The sequence below is a fragment of the Desmodus rotundus genome, chromosome 9, assembly GCF_022682495.2.
Source record: "Desmodus rotundus isolate HL8 chromosome 9, HLdesRot8A.1, whole genome shotgun sequence".
Lineage (NCBI taxonomy): Eukaryota > Metazoa > Chordata > Mammalia > Chiroptera > Phyllostomidae > Desmodus > Desmodus rotundus.
The window spans coordinates 67,295,585-67,321,721 of NC_071395.1; the positions used below are offsets into that span (position 1 = coordinate 67,295,585).

General features: G+C 49.2%; 1 protein-coding gene across 6 annotated transcripts in view; it reads right to left on the reverse strand.

Annotated features, from left to right (window-relative positions):
- ARHGAP44 (Rho GTPase activating protein 44) overlaps positions 1-26,137 on the reverse strand; it is a 170,478-nt gene that overhangs the window by 5,471 nt on the left and 138,870 nt on the right. For 4 of the 6 annotated variants that reach the window (XM_045198930.2, XM_045198933.3, XM_045198934.3 and 1 more), the window contains exons 13-20: positions 25,220-25,300; positions 22,492-22,605; positions 21,721-21,812; positions 19,793-19,973; positions 9,069-9,086; positions 8,204-8,425; positions 4,158-4,315; positions 1,021-1,398 (exon numbers count right to left, since the gene is read on the reverse strand). In XM_045198930.2, the coding sequence (XP_045054865.1) occupies positions 1,021-1,398; positions 4,158-4,315; positions 8,204-8,425; positions 9,069-9,086; positions 19,793-19,973; positions 21,721-21,812; positions 22,492-22,605; positions 25,220-25,300 (1,244 nt within the window). The remainder of the gene's footprint in view (positions 1-1,020; positions 1,399-4,157; positions 4,316-8,203; positions 8,426-9,068; positions 9,087-19,792; positions 19,974-21,720; positions 21,813-22,491; positions 22,606-25,219; positions 25,301-26,137) is intronic. The other 2 variants (XM_045198932.2, XM_053910608.2) reach the window with 1 other exon arrangement.

Genomic DNA, 26,137 nt, shown 5'->3' on the forward strand with positions numbered 1-26,137 from the left:
TGCATCTGTGTGGTGTGGGTGCACGGATGTGTGTTTGTGGCATGTGTAGCATGTGGGGGAGGGGGAGTGCTCCGTCCCCAGTTGCCTCACCTTCTGCTGATGGGGACAAGACCAGCAGATGAGCTCAGGTCCTGCTGCCTGGTGAACAGGGTGGGGGGTGGGGGGGCAGAGGCTGGCTCTATTCCAAGACACAGCCTGACACCTGGCCTGCCTCCCGGCAAGAGGACAATGCCGTGCTGGCCCCAGTGGCCACGGCAAATGTGCCGAGTTTCTAACCTCATGTGGTCCGAATCTGGAGAGATGTTTCAAAATGTCATCTTCGTCCCACCTTCCAATGGCTTATGCTTCACGTGTGCTTACGGTTTCATGCTTACACACTTTCCTGGGGGAAATAGCTCCATCTTTGATTTTAAATTTAAAGCAAAACTAAACTTCCCCCTGTGGGCTTGTCCAATTAGCTCCTCTGAGAACCAGGAAGACACCCATGTTTTCTGAAACTGACCTCTGCCTAAATATGTGTTACTAGAAAAACATTTTTCTAATTAGGCTTATTAATTAATACCAAAAAAATGTCTTTGGTTCTAAGCATCTGTTCTCCAGCTAGGGGTGTGTGCCTGTTGAGAGGCTTGGGAAAGCCTCCAGGCCCTCACTGCGCTCCAGGGTCTGCTGTCTGCCATCAGTGCCCAGCCTCCAGTCTTCTCCGAAGGCCCCACCCCAAAGAACTCAGGGTCCTCAACCCCCAGCTCAGAACAGAATCAGAGCCCTGGGTCACCAACATTCACTTGGAGCAATCCCCTAAGAAGCCCCTCTGCAGGACACCTGGGGTCCATCCTGGAGGGCTCTCCACTGGCCGATGGGGCATCTAAGGAGCCATCCTCGAAGCTGCATGTGGCACCAGCCTGGCTACCCCGCCGCAGGCAGAGACTGGCTAGCTAGCGGCGGGTGGCACCAGCAGTCCCTGCACTTGGCCCATTTTGCTGAGGTTCACAGAGGCACCTGAGGAAACTGAGGCTGGGTTACCTGTAGACATGCTTTCCCCGGGGGACATGCCGTCGAGCACTGGGTGCTCCGTGGACTGCGGACTAGAGGCGGAGAGGTTCACCGTGGGTGGCTGCGGTGGTGGCAGGGTGGGCCTCTGGCGGGGCTTAGGGGTGGGTCGTGATTTGGTTAAAGTGCTCGTGAAGCTGGAAGGGGAGGCCAGAGGGGGTGCTGCAGCCGGGGAGAGCTGGCCTGAGGCCAAGGGGTACCCCTGAGGGTAGCTCAGTCCGTAGGGTGAGGGGGTGCTCGGCGGCGTAGGAGACAGGCTGAGTGGGGAGGGCTGGCTGGGGGACTGCTCCGTCACAGCGCCCGGCTGGCTGAAGGGAACCTTGGGTGGAATCGGGGCCAGCTTCTTGGAAACTGAAAGGGAAAACAACACAACAGCAAGAACACACAATGTTAAGTGAAGCCTGTGGCCCACATGGCTTGTTAGCATACCCTTCACCACCTCCTACCCCTGGCCACCCCAGCTCTTGGTGCCCTGAGAGCAGGTCATACAGTTTTTTTGAAATTCACCCAGAATTGCATGCTTTTGTATCTTCCCATCTGTTCGCTAATTTCTCCTCCTCGTCTCTGGATTCCCACCATGAGCTACACACATGCTTGCACACACACGTAGCCAAACCACAGAACACACTCCCTCCCATGGCAGCAGCTGAGTGCCAGCGTCCTGCCACCACTTCTGAGTGGCAGAGGTGTCAGTGGTGCACTGAGGAAGACTGAGTCAGTGACCAGGGTCCAACAGAGGACAGTTAGAGTTCAGCTTGTGACAGTGGACCCTGGACGGGACGAAGAAAAGGGAACGCTAACTTCTGGCTGAACCTGTCCAGGGGCCAAACACTTGGACCACAGAGGCCGTTCCTTGGTCTGCCCTCCATCCCTTCCTCCTTCTGGCCCCGAAGGTGCTTTTCTTTTAAGAATCACGCCCTCTGGGTGTAACTATGCACAGATGTGTAGATGTACTGTTCTAAGCACCGCGCTGCCCCAGCCTCCTCCACATTGCTTTCATTTTCCTTTTTATTTGCTTAATCATGTTAAAGGATGCCAAATGCATTATACTTTTAATTGAAAATGAACCAGGAAAGATGAGAAATTCAAACATTCAGGTCAAACATCTTGAGAAAGTGATCACTCATCTGTCAGACTTAAGGGAGGGCTGGCTGTGGGTACCCCAAATTCTAGAAGAAATGGTCCTTTAAGCCTCACGGAGGCATCAGGGACTATTCTCTCCCCTCTCCATGACACTAAACCTATCCTAGTCATGCCTTACACACTTGCCCGGCTCCTACAGTGCAGACAAGAAGGGGATGCATTCTTCAGGGTCCCACCTAATGGGGCTCAGATCCCTCCCCAGCTCACCCACAGGATACCCCGAGGCAGTGCATTGAATGCCCTTCCCCACGGCACACTGCAATCACCGAGTGGGACCATGAGTGTATAGGGCTGTGTCATTGTGATGTAACCAAACCACGTTTCAGCTCTGCTGGCTGAAGCGGGGGTGCCTCCACCATGAGAAGCCAGTGGATGGACACCCTGGGAATCATGCTTGAATGCGTCTTCTCCTACATGAGCGGAGATGGAGGACGCAGTGACATCACCCACTGTTCAAATGAGTGAACTGGGGACTAGTGATGAAATGACCCCTCTTGGGGTCGGCTAACTCCCAAAACCTCAAATGTCTGTGATAACGTTTACCAATTCGGGGCAGTTACAGGATGAGGCCACGAGGGAAAACTGGGCACCCTGTCCAAAGGTTGACGTGTTAAAAAAAAAAAAGCTAAGTGTGCCATGAGTGGGCAAGGGTGGAGGGTGGAGAAGAAAGTTGGATATTTCAAATGATGACTGAGCTACTGAATGTCGCCTGGGAAAGGGACCTCTGTCACTCTGGGCTGCGCTGCCCGCACAGGTCCAATGTGTTGTGAGAACGGAAAGGGCCAAGCTGCCACTGGCATTAGGAAGCTGCCGCCTTTGGACAGAACAAGGGCTTAGCCATGACCCTGCATGGCTGGGCTGTGGGGAAGGTTAAAGGCCTCACACACAAACACGGCCGAGCACCTGTACCTAGACCGAGTGGAAAACTGGTCAGTCTGGAGAAAAATCCTGGAGCATCCCACATGACCCACAGTGCCTGGAACAGCGCCTCCACCTGTTGCTGTTCAGCCCGTAGAGCTCTGCACACACTGGGGGTGACTACTTGTGAATGCAGAAGGCAGGAGTAGGGAATGGACAGGAGGGGGCTGGGGAGAGCAGACTCAGAAAATGGGATCGCACAGCATCCTGGAGCCAGGGAGGCTGGAAAGGTCCCATCATGAAGGCATGAGTGCCTAGGGCGAACCAGCCCTGTCCCACAGGTCCTGGAGCTAAAGCCACATCTAGAAGCTGGAAAGGCCTGAATCAAGAGCAAACTAAACACTACGCTATTTTAAACAATTTAAAGGCTTTGCAAAGCAATGGCATGAGGTAAAAACAAAAAAGTCTCGAATGACACACGTGCCCGGTGGCTCCCCATTTATGCAATGTCACCATGGAGCATGTCTTCAGCTTTCGAGAGTCATTTCAGAGAGGATAACTGGGCCTTTTACAGTGGGTTCCAATGGCAGATTCTGCGCCAGGTGGCTCAGAGTTCAGGGTAGAAATTCTCAGAACTTCTAAAGCAGAAATATCGAAGGGCAGGACTCCTGTAGAAACAATTCAATTCCCTCCTCTCTGTCCCATTCTTCAAACAATCCCAGGGGCAGGTAGTTGTGTGAGGTGCTGGCTGAGGGTCAGAGGTCTCCTGCAGAAGCCTCCATACTTGTCTTAAACCATATCATGGGGCCTGGCAGGGACACATGTCCTCCTCCGCAGCCGCTCTGCACAGAGGTCTCAGTGTGTGGGGAGCCATACCCTGTACATGCCCCTAACGAGCCCACTGTACAAATGAGCGAACTGGGGATTAGTGATGCGATGACCCCCCTTGGGGTAGGCTATCTCCCAAAACCTCTAAGCACAGACCAGGAATGTCTTACTAAGGACACAGTTTCTAAGTATCCACGTTAAGCGAGGGAAATGAGTTCTCAGCCTGGTGTGCAGCTATTCCTGCCTGAGACAGAGGCAGAAGGAGGGTGGAGGGGACATACCTTTCCGGAGAGTGTGAGGGCTCTGGTCTGCTGGTGGCTGGCTGGGGCTGGTGCCTGGTTGCGTCCCTGGTTGCGTCCCTGCACAGGGCGCCCCTTGGCTGGAACCTTGAGTTGCCTTCTGCCCAGACCCTGGAGAAAGTTCCTTGCCTTTGGAAGTGCTGAAACACAAGCACACAGGACAAAGGAGAACCCCTGAACTCGGGCAACTTCAGCACCAGCACGTGGATGGCAATGTGTGTTCTTCCAGGCCAGCTATGGCCTGTCTCAGGCCCTTCCTAATGTCTTCAAGTTGCTCCCAGCGGTGACTGTCCCTCCGCAGGGCTCTGACGGACCCCTCTGTGGCCCTCACTGAGAGCTTCCTTTCCATGCCTCTATGCTCTGTCTACCAGGAAACCCGAGCAATGGGTGGCAGGGCTCCTGAACCCCCTCTGTACCCTGAGATCAACCCCGGGACTCTTGGACATCCTGAAACTGTAAGTGTGCTCGTCCCTTCTGTAGCCCCAGCACAGCAGCGCAGGAGGACTCACAGGTGTCAGTGTGCCAGTGAGGGCCAAGGGCCTGGGCTCCCACTGCGAAGCTGCAAGGCCACAGCTCTCTATGAACTTCCGTAACACCCCAGAACAGGGACAAACTGGGGGCTCCTCCTCAAACTTAGGAGGTCCCAGCAAACCACAGGGTTAAAACAGACCCTGGCTGTACTCCCAAATGTGGGCCAGTTCAAGTCCCAGCCCTCCAGCCATGGAAGGGGGATCAGGGTTGATGACACCGAGGGTCTCTGGAGTCCCTCCAACTGATAAAAGGACACCCTGAGCTACCAGATCCCAAAAAGGGCTCATCTCTCACTGCTGGCTCTTTCTCGGGCATTCTCCTAAGAATCGAGTGCATGTTCAGAGACATCCTGTTCAACTCCACTCCACAGACCAGGGATGGTAAATACGGGGCTGACTCCTCACCCACTTCCACCCCCTGTCATGCCACCCATGGCAGACATTACCAAGTGACCTCCACGTTTCCCCACAGGGTCCTCGCCTGTGTTCAACATACTGCTGCATGAGTCCCTGGGGCATCGGAGCGGTGACCTAGGGGTTGAGAGCTATCTGTCGTCCTTGCCAGAACCTACGTGGACTCTGGTGCCCTCAGGTAGGAAACGGGAAGTGTGGAAACCTAAATCCTTCACGCTGGTTATTTCTTCCCCACAAAAGCAGTGAGAGACCATTTCTTTCCTGAATGAGTCTGGAAACTCCAAATATGAAAGAGCTAAGAATATGCTACTCACTCCCCTGGGGTGCGGCGAGAAAGGCTGGAGGGGCCTGGGTTGGAGCAGCAAACACCATCCAAGCTCAGGTAGTTTTCCCCATGTGGAGAAGGGAGGGGAGGCCTTGTTTGTTTGAGGTAGCAGTACACTCTCCCCTTCTCAGAGTGAGTGTTATACTACCCAAGGGGAAGGGCCATTTCCTCAGAGGGCTAGGAGAGCAATAACTCCTTTCTTTGTCTTGTGAATAAACGGCAAGAGCCCTAGCTGGTGTGGCTCAGTGGATTGAGCACCGGTCTGTGAACCAAAGGGTTGCTGGTTCGATTCCCAGTCAGGGCACACACCTGGGTTGCAGGCCTGGCCCCCAGTCGGGGGCACATGAGAGAAAACCACACATTGATGTTTCTCTCCCTCTCTTTCTCCCTCCCTTCCCCTCTCTCAAAATAAATAAAATATTAAAAAATAAATAAACGGCAAGAACGACAACCCCTTGCCTCACTCCCCCTTGCCTCACTCTAGCTGGGCAAGAACTTGTCTTTCAGTCCTTTTCAGGCCCAATCAAGTCGGCCAGGCACTCAGGCACTAATTAACATCCCTCCACTCTTCCATCCATCTCTGCCTCCCGCAAGAGAAAGGTAAAATAAAACAATAAAGCAACAAAAGAAAACACAAGAGAAGCATAAAAAGTAACTGCTTCTTGAGGCATAATAGACTCTTCTTCTTTCCCCTAGATGGACAAGAATCTAGGGACCAAGGAGTTCACCCTTCTTTCCTCTTCCACCTGGACATTCCCCCATGGCAGAAACAAGAATTTACCTATGCAGCCTGGATCCTCTCCCCAGCCCAGGTGCAGCTGACCCAGGGGACAGGTGGGCTGGAAACCTGTCCTTAGGGGTGCCACATGGTTGAGGCACAGTTACAACATGTTTGAGGACAGGTTAATTTTGGGATACATGACTCAGGGAGCTAGAGTGCAAAGGGGCAGGAAGCAGAGTTTTGGGTTAGAGTTAATGCCAAGAAGATGAGCAGGGTGCAGCGGCTGAGCCTGGCTGGAGAAAGCCACTAGCCTGGAGGGAGAGGGGATGAGGGTTTGGAGCTGGCAGGGAGTGGGAAGATGGGAGCAAGCTACAGGGAGGGAAGGGAGGGACATAACAGGGGTCCAGCAACTGGAGGATGCACCATTGGGGCTGCAAGTGTCCAGAAATCCAAAAAAACAGAGAAAGAAACAAAAAAGCAATGGAACACTGGTTTGCACTGGGAAGAATTGTATGGAGAAAGTAGGAGAGTGGGACAAGGCAAACAGGGACAGGACACCCAAAGGAAGGCTACAGGACTGGCTACTCCAGGAAAAAGGGACAGCGGGACAACAGAGCAATGGGACTGACCTTTTAAATGGCCTGAACCAGTGGGCCACGTTCCCCACCCATGAGTGATTCTGCAAAGCCACCCATCCGTAACATCTGAGAACATCTCAGGGCCAGGGGAAATCCATCTTTGAGGGGCAGTTTCTAGAATTATCATTTATATGTCAAATGTTGTTTAGTACCAAGTCTCTGTTATAGGATGGGAAATCAGGATGAAGCCAGTGAGTGTAAAGGGAATCTTTCCAGCAAGTCTCCTGTTGGTCCACTTCCTTCTTGTCTGCCTTGCCAGCCCACAGCCATCAGCCTCTGCTTCTCCACTGAACTTGCTCTTCTGCCTGTGTCTCTCTCATGGGCCTGCAGCCTGGCGAGCACCCCACCAGGGCCAGCTCCACTCATCCCCTGAGTTGGAGCCATCAGCAACAACCCAAGCACTTCCAGTATCAGTCCCCTCTCCCAAACTCTGTCACTGTCCCCTTTCCCTTTCTCATTTCCCCATTACAGGGAAAGTACCTGCAATACCTTCATTTGGGGTGTGAGTGTGTGCATGTGAGTGAGCACGCAAGCAAAGATTAGGTTAAAAGGTTCAGCTTCTCGTGGTTCCCAATTTTTCACAGCAGTGGCCATGAAGGGATGCTGCACCCTCCAATGACCATGCACAGTGACATCTGATCTGATGTAGCCTTTCTAGTTCTCTGAATTGCTGTTTGAGGACAGACAGAAACACACAAACAGAACAACAAAGAAGTTCGCTGTGCATGTCCCACTTCTAGAAGCCACCCCTTTAAGGAAGGCAGGTCCAGCCTCCTTCTCCCGAGACGCTGGGTGTGACCACATGCCTTGATCATCGTGAGCATCTACTCACTGGAATGCGCACGCTTTAAAGGCACAGATCGCATGTTTCAGCTTTGGATGGACACAGTTCTCTGCAAGAGTTCATTGAACTAGTGATGAAATGAGCTTGTTCTCCATCTTTTTTCTCCGCCTAGGAGCATGGAAATACAACCATGTGGCCAGCTGCAAAGTTCGCCAGGCCAACAGGACTGCATGACCTAAAACCCTTCCTTGGTTTGCCCCCCATGTTAGCAGTAAACATGGCCCCACAAATCTAAAGGTAGAGGAGAGGAAAGAAGACATACTGAAATTCTAAACTGCAAAATAGGGAAGTTGTAATGGCAGAGGGAGGGGAAATGGAGAGCCAGGAACTGAGGTTCCCCACACCTCTGTACAAGCTGCTGCCGGGTAAGTTTGCTGTCTGCTAGGGATGTTCTCCTTGGAGAGCCTGGCCTGTATCTGATAGTTCAGGGAGCTGTGGTGACTTCCTGGGTGCCATGAATGCATAGAAACAGGGGGATGATGGAATCCAAGAGGCTGGAAGTGGGTGCAGGGAGCCCTGCCACCCGCCGCATGAAAGGCAGCCTGACCAGTCTTACCTGGTCCGCTCAGCCCCAGGCTGGAGGCCCAGGCTGGATGGCGAAAGCGAGGCCACTGCGGGGTCCTCTGGGAGCTGCTCCGGAAGGGGTGAGGGCAGAGATGTAGCCAGCTCTGCTGGGGGGGCGGGCGGCTGCGTGGAAGGTGGGGCACACGACCCTTTCCGGCCTGCCGAGGAGCCTCTTCGAGCCACCCAGGATGTGTCCATCACCCTCACGCCCATGCTGGTGAGGGACACAAAAACACATGCTTATCTACACATGGCAGGTGACAGGCTCCCTCCCCCATGAAGCGGACACATTCAAGCAGGTCAGTGGTAGAACAGCAGCGCAGCCGTAGCACCCTCCTGGGCCCAGGGAAGCGAGGAGGTGTGGGCAGGGCTCCGTGGAGTGACTGCCACCCTAGGAGCCTCTGGCTGCCCCCGCCAGCCTCACCCCAGCCAGCAGCTGCGCTTCCACCCGCTGCCAAAGCCAGCTGATCTTTCAGGGCAGAACGCAGCCTGTCTGGGGGGCACTCACCCTTCCCAAATGGGAGAGGCAGGTGAGCAGGACAGGGACAAAGGTAGCATGAGACTGGAACAAGGCAGCGACCAGCAGGAGACATCTAAATACCTGTGCTAGCCCCGGACCTGGCCAAGCCTCAACCTCCGCAGGCCACACCTGCTTGTGTACAGGTGGGAAGGGGCTGCTCATGCCTACAGTCACTCTGCTCTGGTTCCATGTCAATGATGGGAACACAGTCAGCCTCAAGTCAGTCGGCCAAGCAACCAGACATGGCACATTCACCCTCTGGCAGAGCTCACTAAGGCATGGCTCGCTTAGTTCCCAGAGACTGAACATGGCCTGTAGCTACCCGAGGATACTGTACCTTTGGATTTTCCTAAGGCTGCAGGGACAGAAACATACAGATATTAGTGTCAAAAAGACTATGCCTCCCTTTGGACATACAGGTTGTCTCCTGTGAAGGTCAGGGTCTCAGCATGGGGCTTTCATGGTGCCAAGACTTTGGTTCCATTTTGTTGGTCGCCTAAAGTGGCTCTTCTATTTGTGTGGGTGAAAAGACTTATCCTACCAAGCTCACAGGTAAACAGAGAGGTTGGATGGTTGATATTGGGGTGTGTAGGGGTGGGAGTGGGCAGGAAAGGACATCAAAAGGGAGGAAAAAAGCTGATGGAAGGATGGTAGTCATCTACCTGGCTTACAAGGCAGTTAATGCCCTTTCCTCTGGTCTACGAGGTACACAGGCCAGGCCTTCACTAAGGCAAGAGCTAATGCTTCTAGTATTAAGGGCAGATGCAGACATTCACTCAGGTGGAAAATACGTGCTCCCAGCCAGCGTCTGTCTCTACCAGGCACATGCGCAGTGGGGTGTGGGTATGAGCATTATCTTCTGCTTACTCTCAGCTCTTCACCTGCACTGCTCAGAGGCACAGAGCTATCACACCATGACATCCTGCCTTCCAACAAGGCCAAATGGACCTTGTAGAAGGGCAGCAAATTTGTTTTTAAAGGGGTCAAGTTTGGAGATTGTAGCAGCCTTTGGGTCTGTTAAGGAAATACGCCTTAAGGGATGCAGCCTGGAGCGAGGCACACATGAAGGGCTGGGGCTGCAGGCCAAGGGCACCCCGCTTGGGGGTAGGGATGGCCTCCTGACATCCCTTCCTCTGCAGGGTCACGAAGCCTCTCCTTGTCTCATGTCAGTGCTAACATTCCAATCTCCCCTCTATGGCTCTGAGGAGGCACTTGGCGGGGGACAGGGGCAGGGGTAAGTGGGGTCAGTCTCTTTCCAGGACCCAGTTGCTTTCAACGTCATCTTGGGTCTAAGGACCCTCCACCAAGAAATAAGCACCTTCTGTAGGGGATTCAGAATCACTCCCAGAGGCTGCCCAGAAGTCTGGGACAGGGTCCAGGTACATCCTGGATGTTTAGAGAGAGCTGCAGGGGAGTATCCAACTCTGTTCTTGGTCTTCAGAATTTATTAGGATGCAGAGAGGAAGAACCTTAATATTCATTCCACTGGGGGGATACCACTTGAGTGGCCATGGTCAGTGAGATGGCAGAGATGCATGGTATCTCCCAAGGTGGTCAACAGAAGGAACCCTAATGGATGTGAGTCTCATCCTGTTTTCCTTACCGATTCTCTTTCACTTAGGAAGACCTTCCCCACTGGTGGGGGTGTGGAGGGGGAGGAGAGCTTGGGATTTAGGATCAGGGCTGGTGGGGCATGCATCTATTTCCAATGGTGCCTTCCAACACCAGCAACCTCAGACACCAAGCTGCCTGGGGCACAGGGCATGGACAGAGTGAGACCTGCTAGGTGTCAGTGGCAAAATGTCAGCAACCAAGAAATAGAGGCTGAACATGCGCTTCTGCCTGTACATAGAGACTGCCTTGCTCTACGTAATCACCACCTGATATTACTTCCTTCCAGGAGGCAGAGTCACTTGTTCACAGTGAACATGCCTCAGATGTCCACTGGCATTTTCAAGAAGGACAGGGAGTCAGGGTAAGGAAGCCAGAATTCTTGCTGGCTCATTCATGGGATCCACTTGGGGTTGGCCAGGTGACAAGTCCTCACCTTGGCAAGGCAGTCCCATTTCACTCCTCCCAGTCTACCAGGACCTTTTTTTTGTATGGAACTTATCATAAGGCACATTTGAATTTTTCATGAGATTGTATCCTGGAATAGGTTCTAAAGGATCCAAGCCACATGACCTGCTAACCCATTCACTGACTCAGTGAAGCTCCCTCCTCATCTACTTAAGGAGGCTAATACCTCCCATCCCACTTCCAGCATTTCCATGAAGAGATTTTTTGTCAGTGACTGAGTGCTAAGATATATTTAACATGCTGTTGGGCCACTACCTGGGGGAGGGAACTGAGTAGCCGTGCACTAGGTTGTGGTGGAGTGAGTGATGGGAAACACAGGCTGTGCTCATAAGCAGTCTGTCTAGCTGCACAAACAGAACTTTATGGGGTGGACCAGTTGGAGGTGCAGAGAATCATATGATATCCTGACGGAGAGGAGAAAAAGGCTTGGTGGCTGGTAGTGTGGAGCTGGAGTGGTAGCTCCATGATGGGGCGACCCCACTCCCTGCCCTGCTCACCACGAGTCTTCTGGGGAGCCGCACAGTCCTGCAGCCAAGAGCAGGGCTTTGAAAGGAGGGCTCTGGTGTCTGATTGGCTTTTTCTCATTACTGTGTGATATGGATGCGCTACTTACGATCTACTATTCTTTGAGCAACACCATCCCCCTTTCCTTAGGGTTGTTGTAAAGAACAACTAGAACAGGGTGTACGAATTACTTAGCATCTACTAAGAGATCAGGAAGTGGTAGCCTTGACTAGGATGATGCTCTGTCCTGGTAGGTGCCAAGTACGGATGATTTTAAACAATCTCCTTGGATAAATAGGTAGAGTGAACCCCAGTCTAAAACAGGCTGATCATATGGGGAATAAGGATACCGTGTCAGTGAATCAGGCACAGTATGTGGTGGAAATATTGGAAAGACCCCATCTGGGTCACGTCAGCTGGGTTTACAGGTCTGCCATCAGATTTCTTCCCTTCCTAACACTGGCCCTAAATGTGAAAAGATTTTGGGGTGGCTTCTCTGCTAGAAGTAAGGGAAAAAAATAAGGAGAAAGGTAAGAGTCCCCTTTCCCTATGTTCCTTAGGCTTCTAGAATTCTCTGAGTTAGATGGGCCACAGGGGGTTTCAGAGGATGGGATTGCTGGAAGCCTACTTGGATGACTGTAGGCTTAAGGAACAGAAAAACAAAGGGGATCCTCACAAAACCCCCAAGTCTCACTGCCCAGTCCAGGTCATCAGGGTAGGAAAGAAGGAAAGCACCAGGCTCATCTTAGCTGACAGCTGCTTTGGGGAACAAACTGTGACAGGGGGCTGGAGACCCAGCCAGGAATGGCCACAACCCTCCCCACTTGCAGAAGGTCTCCCATGTCCCAGGGAGCCCCCTGCAACCTTCCCCTGTCCCCTGCCAGACCACTGGGGTTTAGTATATGTTGTGCTTGATGAAGTAGCCCAGTTGCTCCTCGGAAGGTGGAGACAGATAAAAACACTAGAGGTGTTTTTAGTGAGATGTCAAAGAATGGGTTGGTCAGGGCGCCTCGTGGGGGAGAAAGTGCACCCAGCCATGTTGCTGTTTTAAAACCGTAATTCAAAAATCTAGTGTGTGTACTAAATACAGCTAACATTAACATATATCAGGCACTGTTTTAAATACTTGATAAGTAAAATTTTATTTAACGCTAAAACAATTCTAAGGTCGGTGTTTACTGTTATTTCCCCATTTCGCATATGAAGAAACTGAAGCAATCAGAGGATAAGTAACTTCCTCAGGTCATGCGGCCACAAGTGGAACTCAGAGAGCCCCATGCCAAAGTTCACACTCTGCATTTTCAAAGGGCTGTTTCCCATGGGGTTTTTCTTCTTGCAAAGGTGGGTAAAGAAAGGATGTAGAAGGTTAGATCTATGAATGTTTCCTGATGAAGGAACGAAAATGGCCTTCTTGCTTTAAAGTCTGTAATCTGGCAGGCCACACAGGGAAAACGTAAGACCCAGAAGCTTAAACATGAAAAGAGACAAAGGCCTGACACAACAAAAAATAGAAACAAAAACCCAAAATCTGAAAGTTGGAAGATCCAGGTCCAAGAATAGGTGTCTACCAAAACAATACATTCATCGCTGAACAGAGTTTGCCGTGGACCATGCTAGGAAATAAGTTGTCAAAGCTTAGTGGGATTCCCCCCCGCTCTGTAGGGTAGATATCCACAGTACTATTTCTGAAGCCTGGTTAGGTACATTGTTAGCTAGAGGTGTCAGCCAATGTTTGGCTTTGAAATATTTAAGTCTATAGAGATCTAGAAGGTTTTAATTTTTGTTCTAGAGATCAGTTACCTTTGGTGAAGGCCAGGAGAAGGGAGAGAAGAAATGGGTTAGCTGTCAGATGCAGACCCCAGGAATTTGGGTAGCTCCCCAAATGTCCACCAAAGACTTAGAAGTTCAGAGAATGTTTAAGATGCACTTGGAGTATGCATAGCAGTGGCAGGGACCTGTGGAGTCACCGTATGGTATCCTGGGTAGCCAAGTGAGTGACAAGGGACCTAAACATCTGAAGACTTCGCCTACCCCATACTCATGCAGAGATACCAGCATCAGGTAGTTTCTAGCTCCTCCAGGGATAATGCCTCTTCTAAATACATGACGACGGCATGTCTTTGCCTCACCAGGGAAAGTAAAGGTTGGGGTCAGTCTGGCCACACCTCGAAGACCTGGTTGCAGCATCTGTGATGGGTGAACCTGGACATTTGGAAGCTGAGGGGGGGCCTAGGCTAAGAATGTACCTCTCAAGGGTCCATTTGACTGATCCAAACCCAAAACAAGAGTCAAATCCTCCACTAGCATGTGGGATGACTTCCTAGGTCGGCATATCATAGGTTCAGGCCCTACCTGAAATAAGGTGATGGCGCCATCTATCCACAACATGGGGTCCCTCAGAAGTGAGTCCCTCAGATCACTAGTTCTGATTGTTTTGTGACAACAGGCTCTATAATCAATAAGTCTGGAACAGGATGCATGCCACAGATACCTTATGAAGACTTGTGGCATGTAACCAAGGGGCTCTGCACAAGCCCCCAAGTCTTACTGCCCCAGCCAGGTCACCAGGGCAGGAGAAAAGGGAAGAGTCGAGGTGTCTTTGGGAAAGGAACTGGGACAGGGTGCAGAGGACTCATCCTGAATGGCAACAACCCCTCCCACCTACAGAAGGTCTCCCATGCCCCAGGAGCCTCCTGCAACCTTCCACTGTCCCTGGTCAGCCCATTGTTCTGTGCTTGCAGAAGTAGCCCGATGCTCATGGGAAAGTGGAGGGAGATGAAAACTCTAAGAAGTCATATTGAATACATTACAGAAAATGGTTTCAATGTGTTGAGCCATGTATTTCAGGAACTCATTAGACTCCAGATTTCCATCCTCCTGGCCGACCCCATATAACCAACAGTAGAATTAGTATTCCAAACAGCGCCATTCAGGTTACCCTTGAACCTTCCCAATCAAACATGCCTCTTCCAAGTCACCCACCTTAAGGTCTAAATAGTGGGGCCAGACCTGTCTCAGAGCAGCACAGGCCAAGGGGGGGTCACATGCCCAGCTGAGCTCTCGGGTAGATGGCTGGCTCTGCTCTACTGTCTTCATAGCTTTTCTGGGCTGCTGCCAATGGGCCCAGGGGGAGGGCCTCTGAGGACCAGCCTGCCACGGAGCCAGGGAAGGGGCACAGGGACGCAGGTTCCGAGACCAGAAAGAGGAGCTGCACACTGGTCTTCTGCACAGAAAAAGCCAGGCTCATCGGATCTCTGTGAACAGACTGCTGTCCCATGGGGATCCAAGGGTCTGTGGGCAGCTTCACAGATGCTTCTGGGACTTGTCACCAGTGGATTTAGGGGGATGAGAGACTAGAAATGAGCATGGGCAGGGGAACGGGTATGTCAGCCAGCAGGGCAGGTGTAGAGAACATAGGCCAGAGCTAGGAAGTGGCCAACAGGCAGCAAAAAACACGGGCAAGTGAGGTGGGCAGGAGCAGTGGCGATACTGGCAAGGTCTGCCCGAAGTCTGAGGCTGGCAGCGGGCAGGGAGTGGGGGCAAGAGGAGTAGGAAGGGGGGATGATAGCCATTGGGAGGGTAGAGATGTGACGTTAGCAAGGACACTTCATCACTGATGTCTTTCCTATTCTTGCCTTTGGGCTTCTCCACAGGTCCTTCAAGAATCCCTGTCAAGTTTGTTCAGATGGTGCTAGGGGCGCAGCCTGTGAATGCACCTGACAAACACTCAGGGCCCACAAGTCCATCCTGAGTCATGGGCAACAGTGGACATCCTGGCTCACTCTTTTAGGAGTAGTAGAACTTGCATAAAAATATTTGATGTAACCATGAACAACACTTCTACCATTGTCGGAAAAATAGAAGGGATTTGCAAGTTTACTTTCATTTATTATTTGGGACAAATGATCCAAGAAACAAATATCACTATTCTATGAAAGAAACCAAAAAGATAATACAAACAAGGCATTAAAAATACATGATACACTGCACCCTAAAATTTCTAAGTGGGAGCTGAGGAAAGTGTAGAGAGCACTAGTGTGACCTGTCACTCAATGGCTAAAGTACGAAAGCTTGGAAATGTTTTTACAAATGGTATCACTGCCAAGTTCTTTACCCAGAATGGCAACATTTTTCTCTGATTCAGTGGTCCTCACCCCTGGATTTGCATTAGCATCATCTGGGGCACTTTAACAAATACCACTGCCTGAATCCTAGCCCAGGCCAGTTAAGTCATATTGGAGGAATGGGGGGTGGAGGAAGCAGGACATTGGTATTCTTTTTTAAAAGCTTGTTCTGGCTGCCTTTTGTTGCCTAACAAATGACTCTCAAAACCTGATAGCTTACTTATCTAGGTCACAACCCCACAGTTCTGACAGAGTCGGACAGGGACAGCTTGTCTACGCTATATACGACTAGCTGAGGTTGCCTGAGTTGGCCTAGAAGACTAAGATGACTCTCTCTCAAAGCCAGTAAGTTGATGCTGGCTGTCAGCTCCGTGCTTGGCTGGGGATGAAGGCTGGGGGCTTAAGTTCCTCTCCATGGGGCTGCTTGGACTCCCACACAGCAACATAGCTGGGTTCCAAGAGTGAGTGTTCCAAGAGACTTGGCATAAGCTATAAGACTCATTCTGACCTGGCTTCAGAAGGCCCAGAACATCACTTCTACTATGTCGTGTTACTTAAGTGAGTCATGGAGGCCAACTCAGAGTACAAGGGAGTATAATCAGATGTCAACTCAAGGGAAGAAGAATCAAATCCCTGCTGCCATCTTTACCATGGAGCTGTTTGTTGGTGTATAGTGTGAAGACACATGGACTGGTTTCTTGTCACAAGTACCACAAAGTTGGTAAACAACAGAAATGTATTCTCCCCCAGTTCTGGAGGCCAAAGTCCAAACTCAGTATCACGGGGCCAAAGTCAAGGTGTCAGCAGGGCTGTGCTCCCTCCAGAGGCTCCAGGGGAGAGAATCCTTTCCTTGCCCCTTCCAGCTGTGGTGGCCATCAGCATTGCTTAGCTTGTGGCCACATTGTCAAATTTCTTTCCACTCCATCTGTACATCTCCTGTGTGTGTGTGTGTGCGCACATGTGTGTGAGAGATCTCTGCCCTCTTATAATTGGTGCGATTGCATTCAGGATCCTCCCTAACAGTCCCACATTATCTCTGTATTTCGAGATCCTTATTTTAATCACATCTTCAAAGACCATTTTCCCAAATAAGGCAATATTTACAGGTTCCAGTATTTAAGACCTGATATCTTTGGTGGGGCATTATTCTCCCTATTGCAATCATGAAAAATGTATAAGTGAGCTAATAAACCCAATCCCAGGACTTGCTACAGAAATTCAGTTTTCTGTGTCATTATGAATCAGAAAGGCCCAGGACCAATGCCGGGAGCTGGGACTGGGGAGAAACTGCCTTCAATGATGTCTTGGACATAACAGCCATCAGTCCAGGAAAATGCTATCCATTTTTTCCCCCAATTTTTCCCCCCCCTAGGATTTTATTTACTTACTTTTAGACAGAGGAGATGGGAGTGAGAAAGAGAGGGAGAGAAATATCAATGAGAGATGCATCATTCTGGCCCACAACCCAGGCATGTACCCTGACTGGGAATCGAACTGGTGACCTTTGGGTTCACAGGCCAGCAATCAATCTAGTGAGCCACACCAGCCAGGGCCAATTTTTTTTTTAAAGTAACAGGTTTATTGAAATATAATTAAATATATTCTTTTTTTAACCTGATAAAAAACCCCAATAAAGCTAACTTTATCAGTGTTACAAGAGGTTAGAGGTAATTTGAAGACTTTGAAATGTGTCTCAAAGATTTTAAAAGCTCAGAAATGGGGACTAATGTGGAGAATTTCCCTAGTATTGCTAAAATAACAAAGGGACTCAACTGATACAAATTCCTTTTCTCTCGCCCAAAACATTTACCCCAAACCTTAGGTTTGTATTTCCCTTAAAGCTAGTTAGAAAGCAGGCGTAGAAATACTCATATCAGAAAAAAAAGACTTCAAAAAAGGGCCATAAGGAGAGACCCAGGGCTTCCGGCCAAGATGGAGGAGTAGGTAGACACACTGCGCTTCCTCACACAACCAAAAGAAGGACAACAACAATTTAAAAACAAAAAACAACCAGAACTGACAGAAAACTGAACCTCATGGAAGTCTGACAACAAAGGAGATAAAGAAGAAACATTCATCCAGACTGGTAGGAGGGGTGGAGACGGGCAGCTGGGGCAGACAGGACTCGAGGCAACGTGGCCGGACCCAGAGACGTGCAGGATTGTGGGACAAACAGGGCAGGCAGTGTGACCACTAGCAGACCCCATGGCCCCACATTTGCACATAGATAAACCGGGAGGAACGCCTGGGAAGCGAAACAGACTGCGCAACCCAGGGCTCCAGCTCGGGGAAATAAAGCCTCAAACCTCTGATTGAAAGCGCCCCTGGGGGTTGGGGTGGCAGCAGGAGAAACTCCCAGCCTCACAGGAGAGTTTGTTGGAGAGACCCACAGGGGCCTAGAATGTGCACAAGACCACCCACTCAGGAATCAGCACCAGAGGGGCCCAGTTTGATTGTGGGTAGTGGAGGGAGTGACTGAAATCTGGCAGAGAGTGGAGCAAGCGCCATTGCTCCCTCTCAGACCCTCCACCACGTACAGTGTCACAGTGCAGCCCCCAGCATTACCCTGCCCCGGTGAACACCTAAGGCTCCTCTCCTTTACAAAACAGGTGTGCCAGGACAAAAAAAAAAAAAATGGCCCAAATGAAAGAACAGATCAAAGCTCCAGAAATAATACAGCTAAGCAATGAAGAGATAGCCAACCTATTAGATGCACAGTTCAAAACACTGGTAATTAGGATGCTCACAGAATTTGTTGAATTTGGTCATAAATTAGATGAAAAAATGAAAGCTATGCTAAGAGAAACAAAGGAAAATGTGCAGGGAACCAATAGTGATGCGAAGGGAACTGGGACTCAAATCAATGGTGTGGACCAGAAGGAAGAAAGAAACATCCAACCGGAAAAGAATGAAGCAACAAGAATTCAGAAAAATGAGGAGAGGCTTAGGAACCTCCAGGACATCTTGAAACGTTCCAACATCCGAATTATAGGGGTGCCAGAAGGAGAAGAGGAAGAGCAAGAAATGGAAAACTTATTTGAACACATAATGAAGGAGAACTTCTCTAATCTGGCAAAGGAAATAGACTTCCAGGAAGTCCAGGAAGCTCAGAGGGTCCCAAAAAAGCTGGACCCAAGGAGGAACACACCAAGGCACATCATAATTACATTACCTAAGATGAAACAGAAGGAGAAAATTTTAGAAGCAGCAAGAGATAAGGATACAGTTACCTACAAAGGACTTCCCATAAGACTGTCAGCTGACTTCTCAAAAGAGACCTTACAGGCAAAAAGGGGCTGGCAAGAAGTATTCCAAGTCATGAAAGGCAAGGGCCTACATCCAAGATTACTGTATCCAGCAAAGCTATCATTTAGAATGGAAGGGCAGATAAAGTGCTTCTCAGATAAGGTCAAGTTCAAGGAGTTCATCATCACCAAGCCCTTATTATATGAAATATTAAAGGGATTTATCTAAGAAAAAGAAGATAAAAAATATGAACAGTAAAAATGACAGCAAACTCACAGTTATTAACAGCCACACCTAAAACAAAAACAAAAGCAAACTAAGCAAACAACTAGAACAGGAACAGAACCACAGAAATGGAGATCACATGAACGGTTATCAATAGGGGAGTGGGAGGGGGAGAGAGGGGGGAAGGTACAGAGAATAAATAGCATAAATGGTAGGTAATAAATAGACAGGGGGAGGGTAAGAATAGTATAGGAAATGTAGAAGCCAAAGAACTTATAAGTATGACCCATGGACATGAACTATAGGGGGGAATGTGGGAAGGAGGTGGGCGGGATGGAGTGGGATGAAGGGGGGGAAATGGGACAACTGTAATAGCATAATCAATAAATATATTTAAAAAAATAAAGAAAATGAAATAGAATTTGTTAAACTATACATGACAGGTGCTGTTTAATGTTGCCAAAAAATGCAAATGAGCAGACCTATCACAAAAATAAAACCATTAAAGATTTGAGAATTGGCACTCATAAATTTTGAGTCAAAATAAAGTGTTTATATATATACATATATATTATATTTTTATATATATATTAAGCCCCCTGTTGACCAACTTTTCTTTCTCATTGGGAGAACTAATCAGCCCCTGATGACAGTGGTCAGCTCAGAAGGCTCCACATCCCTCTGGCCCACCTCCAGGGATGCAAGCTGAGAGACTGCCCCCAGGAGAAAAGATGAGAGTGCAAGACTAGGGAAGAGTTTAACTGCTGCAAGTCCCCTAACTGCTGCTGCTCAGGGTAGCCTTCCTGCCCATCTGCTGTTTTGTTACACCTCAACCCCTCCCTTCTCCAATCCCCAATGCTGAGAAAGGGGCGCCAGCTCATACCCATCCTTTTTGTAAAACTCCAGCATCATGTTATCTGTGGCAACGCTGAGGGGCCGGCGGGCCTGCTCGGGCTGGCGCCGGTCTGTGGGGTCCATGTCCGGGGAGGGCATTGAGCTGTAGTTGGCATTGTGGTTCACGTGCACTGGACTCCCGTAGTTCCCTGTGATGTTGAACTCTATCTCTGTGGGGAAGAAAGAATGGGTGTACATGCTCTGTTGGGCTGTCACACCCTTCCTGGGCAGGACAGAGACGAGCAGAGCTGTCTTCTCCTTTGTATTCCACACCAGAAAATTGTGTTCCCTGGTTCAGTGTTAGGTCATCTGCTAATATTAATTCATCTTAATATAACTCATAACAATAGTAATATGAGAGCTCACCTATCATATTAATATGATAGGCATGTAATAAAGCAATTTCCATTTGTGATTAAAAAAACAAACAATTAAATGGATAGAGAGGAGTATTTCCTGAAAAAAGACAACATCAGCTGCCTCCAACCTCATGGTTAAGAGGGAAACACCAGAATGTCTTAATCAGATCAGGTGAAAGAGCAATGCTCACTTTCGCCACTGCTAACGCTGTTGGAGAAGGGCTAGCCAATGGAACCAGTCAAGACAAGAAAACAAGAGGCAGTGTTATTACTTGTAGATGACAATGTCTTCCTGGACAACTGAAAAGGGTCAGACCTGGAGACTTCACTCAGGCCACGAAGGCTGTTGGCTATTGGATGGATCTGTGGAAATACTCATCCCTTCCTTTCCTACTGATAATCTGTTCATCGGCAATGGCAATGAACTAGCTCGTCCACAGAACATGCAGAATTAATTGTGTCTTCGATTCCTTTCTCATTCATTTCTTTATCCTGATTTCTTACCCTTACCTGACCTTATGTCTTTTGTTAGAACTCTCATGAGATCAGAAGTTAGGAGCTTTCACAGTCAAAACACATGGCACGAAATAAAGGCAATCAACTCCTAATGTGTTAGAGCAGCACCATTGATCACCTCTGAGAGGCAGAGCACAGAAACATTAACATTAAATGCCCTTAGTGTTTAGTAAACATAAAGTAGGATACCCTTTTTTTTTAGAAGGGAACACAGAATTTGGTGTAACAACTGCTGTCTCTTCAAAACCAGCACCACTGAGTTGTATGCTTGTGCAATGGTGTTCCCATGGCCAAGAGAACATCTGAGGTAGCTGCCTCTAAAGTCTAATTTCAAACCAAGTACAAAAAAACTTCTCATCACCTGTGAGCTCCACCTTTACATGCTGAGGGAAGCTCAGAGGACACAGCTGAGAATGACAAAGGACGGTGCCCAGGTGATCCACAGCCCTGGACAGAAGTCCCCTTCATCCCTGATTTAGCCTCCCTCTGCAGCCAGGAAACAGAGGACATCTCTTTCTTTTCTGCACCAGCATTTCAAGGTGCACAGACTTAAAGAAACTTTAAGTGTGGCTGTTAGATCCGTCAAATCCATGAATGTGCCTCGTGTAGGATGTGGGTGTCCTCGGGCCAGAGAGAAGGAAACTGCCATGACTCTGCCCATACCTGAGTGTGTGTGTACGTGTGTGTGTGTAGGGGGATTAAAAACAAACAGGGTGCCCTGGCTGGTGTCGCTGAGTTGGTTGGGTGTTGTCCTGCAAACTGAAAAGGTTGCCAGTTTAATTCCTGGTCAGGGAACAAGCTTGGGTTGCAGGTGGGACATGTTAGGAAGGCAGCCAATTGATGTTTCTCTCTTACATCCATGTTTCTCTCCCTCTCTCTAAAATAAATAAATAAAAATATTTTAAAAAATAAAATGTTAATTCTGAAAAAACAAAAAACAAGACAAACATCTTTTGGCAGTGGGACTAGGTTTCAAAGTTGCAGAACTCACAGTGACACCTCCCCAGCCACCCTCGCTCCCACAACAGATGCCACCACGTACCCCCAGGGAAGAACCAGTCTGCATGCTGGATGATGGGCTCGATGATCCCAACAATCTGCAGGGAAACGGTGGTCATCATCTCCGTGATGTTCCTGCAGGCCCAGAGCAGAGGAGTGCAATGTGGAGTCAAGGCTGAGGCACAGGCACCACAGCGCGGGAAGGGGCCTGGCCTGGAAGCCTGCAGACCTAGTTCTGAGAGCAGGCTTTATCTTGAGAAGAAGACATTCACCTTTCTGAACCCCTTGTCCCCATCTACAGAATGAAGGCAACCACAGAAATCCTCCTTACAGGAGACAAGCAAGGGTATGAGTCAGGAAAGGAGGAAGTTACACAAATTGGCAGGTATGAAGCACATTTCTATGGGAGGCATGATTCTCCTCACAGCCAGTCTTACCCTCTTTCTGACTCTTCTCTCTTTCGAGACAGCCCTCTGGATCCTGACACTGGAATGTGTGCTCTTCATGGCATGTGAGGACAGCCTGAAAGAGCTCACCCTGCCTGGTCCCTGGTCTGCTATGTCCCCGCCCTCTCATTTTGACACTGCCTTAGATTAGTTCAGAGAAGACCCTCCCAGCAGACCTGAAGCTCTGAGATCACCAGGGAAAAGATCTGTAGAATGCTGGGGCTCCTCCTGAGCCTAAGAAGGGAGCAGGCCATAAAAGAAATAAGACTAGAGAAAGAAATGAGTCTGGTGGCTCTCTGGGCCCTGGCCATCCCTTCCCTGCCCTGTAGTCCCATGGTACCCATATGCCCATGCCTCTCTGTACTCACCCCTCCGCTTGTGGCCATAGGAGGTTGGGTCCTAACACAATTGCCATGTTACTGGGAGTCATCTTGTTTACATCTTGATATTCTGACAACTTGGATAAAAATTTGATCAAGTATCTGAAAGGAAGTTAGAAGGGCCAATTTTAACTGAGAGTTCAACAGCCGCCACGTTCCCCCAGCCTGGGTAGAAACTTCTCTCGTGTAGCATATCTTACGGACGGTGAGACTTGCACACTCTGCAGTGTGGTGAAAAGGTATCATGCGTCAGGACACAGAAATGCTCCCAAAACAGACAAACCCAGATCTTACTCTGTTCGATGTCAACATCTGGCCAGAGAAATTCTCCATCCTTTTTTTGGACTTAGTACAAAATGACCTAAAGTTCCTTCTTTATTTCAAACCTCTGTCACCTGCCATCTTCCCTGTGTGCAAAAGTGAGAAGCAAAGCATCTAGGTGTCATTGGTCAGGAAATTTACCTGCTAGGAGGGTTATCCCCAAGCCCCTTTGGAGCCCCACTCAGTGGGGCTTTCTGGAGAGATCCAAAGGAGAAACTAATGACTTAGCATGTGACCCAGCAATTCCATTCCTAGGGATACACCCAAGAGAGGTAGGTCCCCGCAAACTTGACGCATTACTCATGACAGTCAAAAAGGGAAGACCACTCAGATGTCCATCAGGGATGGATGCATAAATAAAATGTGGCTCAACCACACAATGAGATGTTATTCAGACATAAGGAGGAATGAAGCTCTGACACACGCTATCTATCACACGGGTGAGCCTTGAAACACCATGCTCAGAAGCAGAAGACCACGTGTTGTGTGACTGCATCCCTGTGAAATATCCAGCACCGGGAAATCTATGGCAACAGAGACAGGATGTGCATGAGTGGCTGCCAGGGGCTGGGCTGGCGGGATGAGGAGTGACTGCTCATGGGGAAAGGGTTTCTTATTGAGGTGATGAAGATGTTTTAAAATTAGACAGTGGTGATAGTCATACAACTCTACAATTATGCAAAACCCCCACACAAAATTGTATACTTTAAAAGGGTACAATGGTATGTGCATTATATTTCAATAAAGCTATTATCAAAAAAAATTAAAAAGAACCAGTGCAGAAGCTATTCACAAAACGAGCACAAAAATAGCTCTGGCAAATCACACCAAAAACCTGCTGGGCTCTTGCAAGCACCCTTGGGGCACATGCTTCCTCCTGGACTCTCAGCTACACAGGGCAGCCATCACCTTCTGTCAGCCCAGCAGGAAGCCCACAGGCTCAGGGTCTGACCACATAGTCCCCAAGCTGGGTCTGTGCTAACTCTGCCCACAGCCTCTCCTGACTACGTCTCCCTCTCCGAGAGGCCACATGCACTTGGGCCAGCACGTGGGACCTCGGCTGAGGACAGTTGTGCTGCAGCTGCCAAGTGTCCTGGGCTATAGTCAGCAACACTCGACGTATGTTATATCGATCTGATTCTTGCTCTTGGGAGTTTTAAAAGATGGTGGTAAATATGTGTTCATCACCATTTTAACCATTTTCAAGTATACAGTTCAGTATCATTAAGTACATTCACACTTCCAGGAAACTATCACTGCTATCCATTTCCAGAACTTTTCAACATCCCAAACTAAAATTCTACCCATTCAACAATACCCTCCTATCTCCAACCCCCACCCCATCCCCCACCAGCCCCTGGAAACGACCGTTCTACTTCCTGTCTCTATGCGGATGACTATTCTAGGTGCCTCACAGGAGTGACTGGCTTTTTTCACTCAGCATAATGTCCTAAGGCACATCCACATTGTAGTATGGGTCATTTCCTTCCCCTTCCAGGCTGAATACTGTGCATTGCATGTGCATTTTGTTGATCCACTTATCCACTGAGGGACACTTGGGTTGTGTGCTCCTCTTGGCTACTGTGAATAATGCTGTTACAAACGTGGGTGTACAAATATCAAGCCTTTGCTCTCTAATCTTGTGGCTACAGAGCCAGATGTGGAATTGCTGGGTCAAGTGGTAATTCTATGTTCAATTTTTTGAGGATCTGCCTTACCGCCCCTCTTGGGATTCTTTACAAGAAAACAGAAAGAATTAGGCAGGTGGCGGCAGCAGCTGAAGCTGAAAATCTGTATCTAAAGAAACAGTGAGAAGAGGTGCGGGACCAGGAGCATTGCCAGCGAGGCATGGTAGTGAGGAAGCAGAGGGTGTGAAGGGGCAGATGCCAGGGAGAGGAGAGATCTGCACAGGAGCAGGCAGGAAAAATCTCATGTGGCGGCAAGAAAAGTGAGAGACAGACGTGTTTAAAATAGCTGGTGAACGGTGGAGCACCACAGAATATTCTCCCCGCAGACCAGCTCAAGGACACACCCACCAACTCCAGCTCCAGGTTTAGGTAGCTTCTCCCCGGTGTCCATGAATACCTATCTTTGCAATAAATCCCCAATGTCTTGAAATAACTTGCACTAAATTTTGCTTTTTGCAAATCAAATACCTTAACTGAATTAGCCAATGTTTAGTTAGGCAAACTCCAAAGTTATCTACTTTGTTTCCTCATCTGCAAAATGGTAATTAACAATTCCACAGGGTTTGAGGTTGCAAAGAGACCATGCATGTTAATAATGCTTTGGACACCGTAAAATTCAATGCATGCTAGTGAGCATGGCCTTTAGCCGGGAAAATGTGTGTCTGGGGCTTGAAGAACAGACCCACATGACTCCAGTGTCCACTTACCGGATGTTGTTGTGATTGGCCTTGGGCAATTTTTCACAAGCATTCCACAGAGCCTGAAGCCTCTTGTCTTGCTCCTGGATGCTGGGGAATGAACAGGAAAAGCTGCTGGCTGAGGATGACTCAATGAAGCCCCATCAGCAGTCATGTAAACTGTCATTGTAATGTTTGAGAATAAGGAGCCAATCATGTGACTGACCATACCAGTAAGCTATTACTATTCAAATGTTTGAGTCAACCATGTGACTGACCATACCTTCCCATCTACGTTCTCCTTGTGTCTTGTCCTCTGCTATTTTAACAAAACTTCCCCTGCCCATGTCACACATCCCAGGGTAGTAGTTGGGAGCAGGTGCGCAGACCTGTGCTCTGGAGTGGGCAGGGCCATGGTGTTGTCAGGAGGGTTATTCTGGCACAGAAACCAAGATCTGTGGCACCAGGCAGGGCACACATATCCTCCAGGGGCAGAAAAAAGCCTTGCGTTTCCCTGGTTCCAGGACTCTGAGGCTTCAAGATCATTATTTCCTGTTTCCTGCTGGAGACCCACCTTTACCAATGAGGGGGAGGATGTCCCTCAGAGAGATCCTGAAGCAGCGGACTGTCCTCCCCTTGTCTAGCTTTATGTCTCCAAGGTCACTGAGACAGTAACTGAAAGGGACAGCTTCCATCAGAGGACACGTTCTCACTTATCTTTATCCCCAAGAGCACAGTGGCAGTTCACCCACCTTCACACCACGGTGGCAGCTTGCTGTCCAGTTCAACAACCATTATTTAATGGACATTCAGTCAATCCCTCTGAGCCAGTAAATTTTATAGACGGAAATCTGATCTTTCAAGACATGACTCAGAGATGGATAATTCCCATAAACAAAGGATTCTCCACTCTACAAAAAGATTTGTTTTAAGGGTTTCTTTATTGAT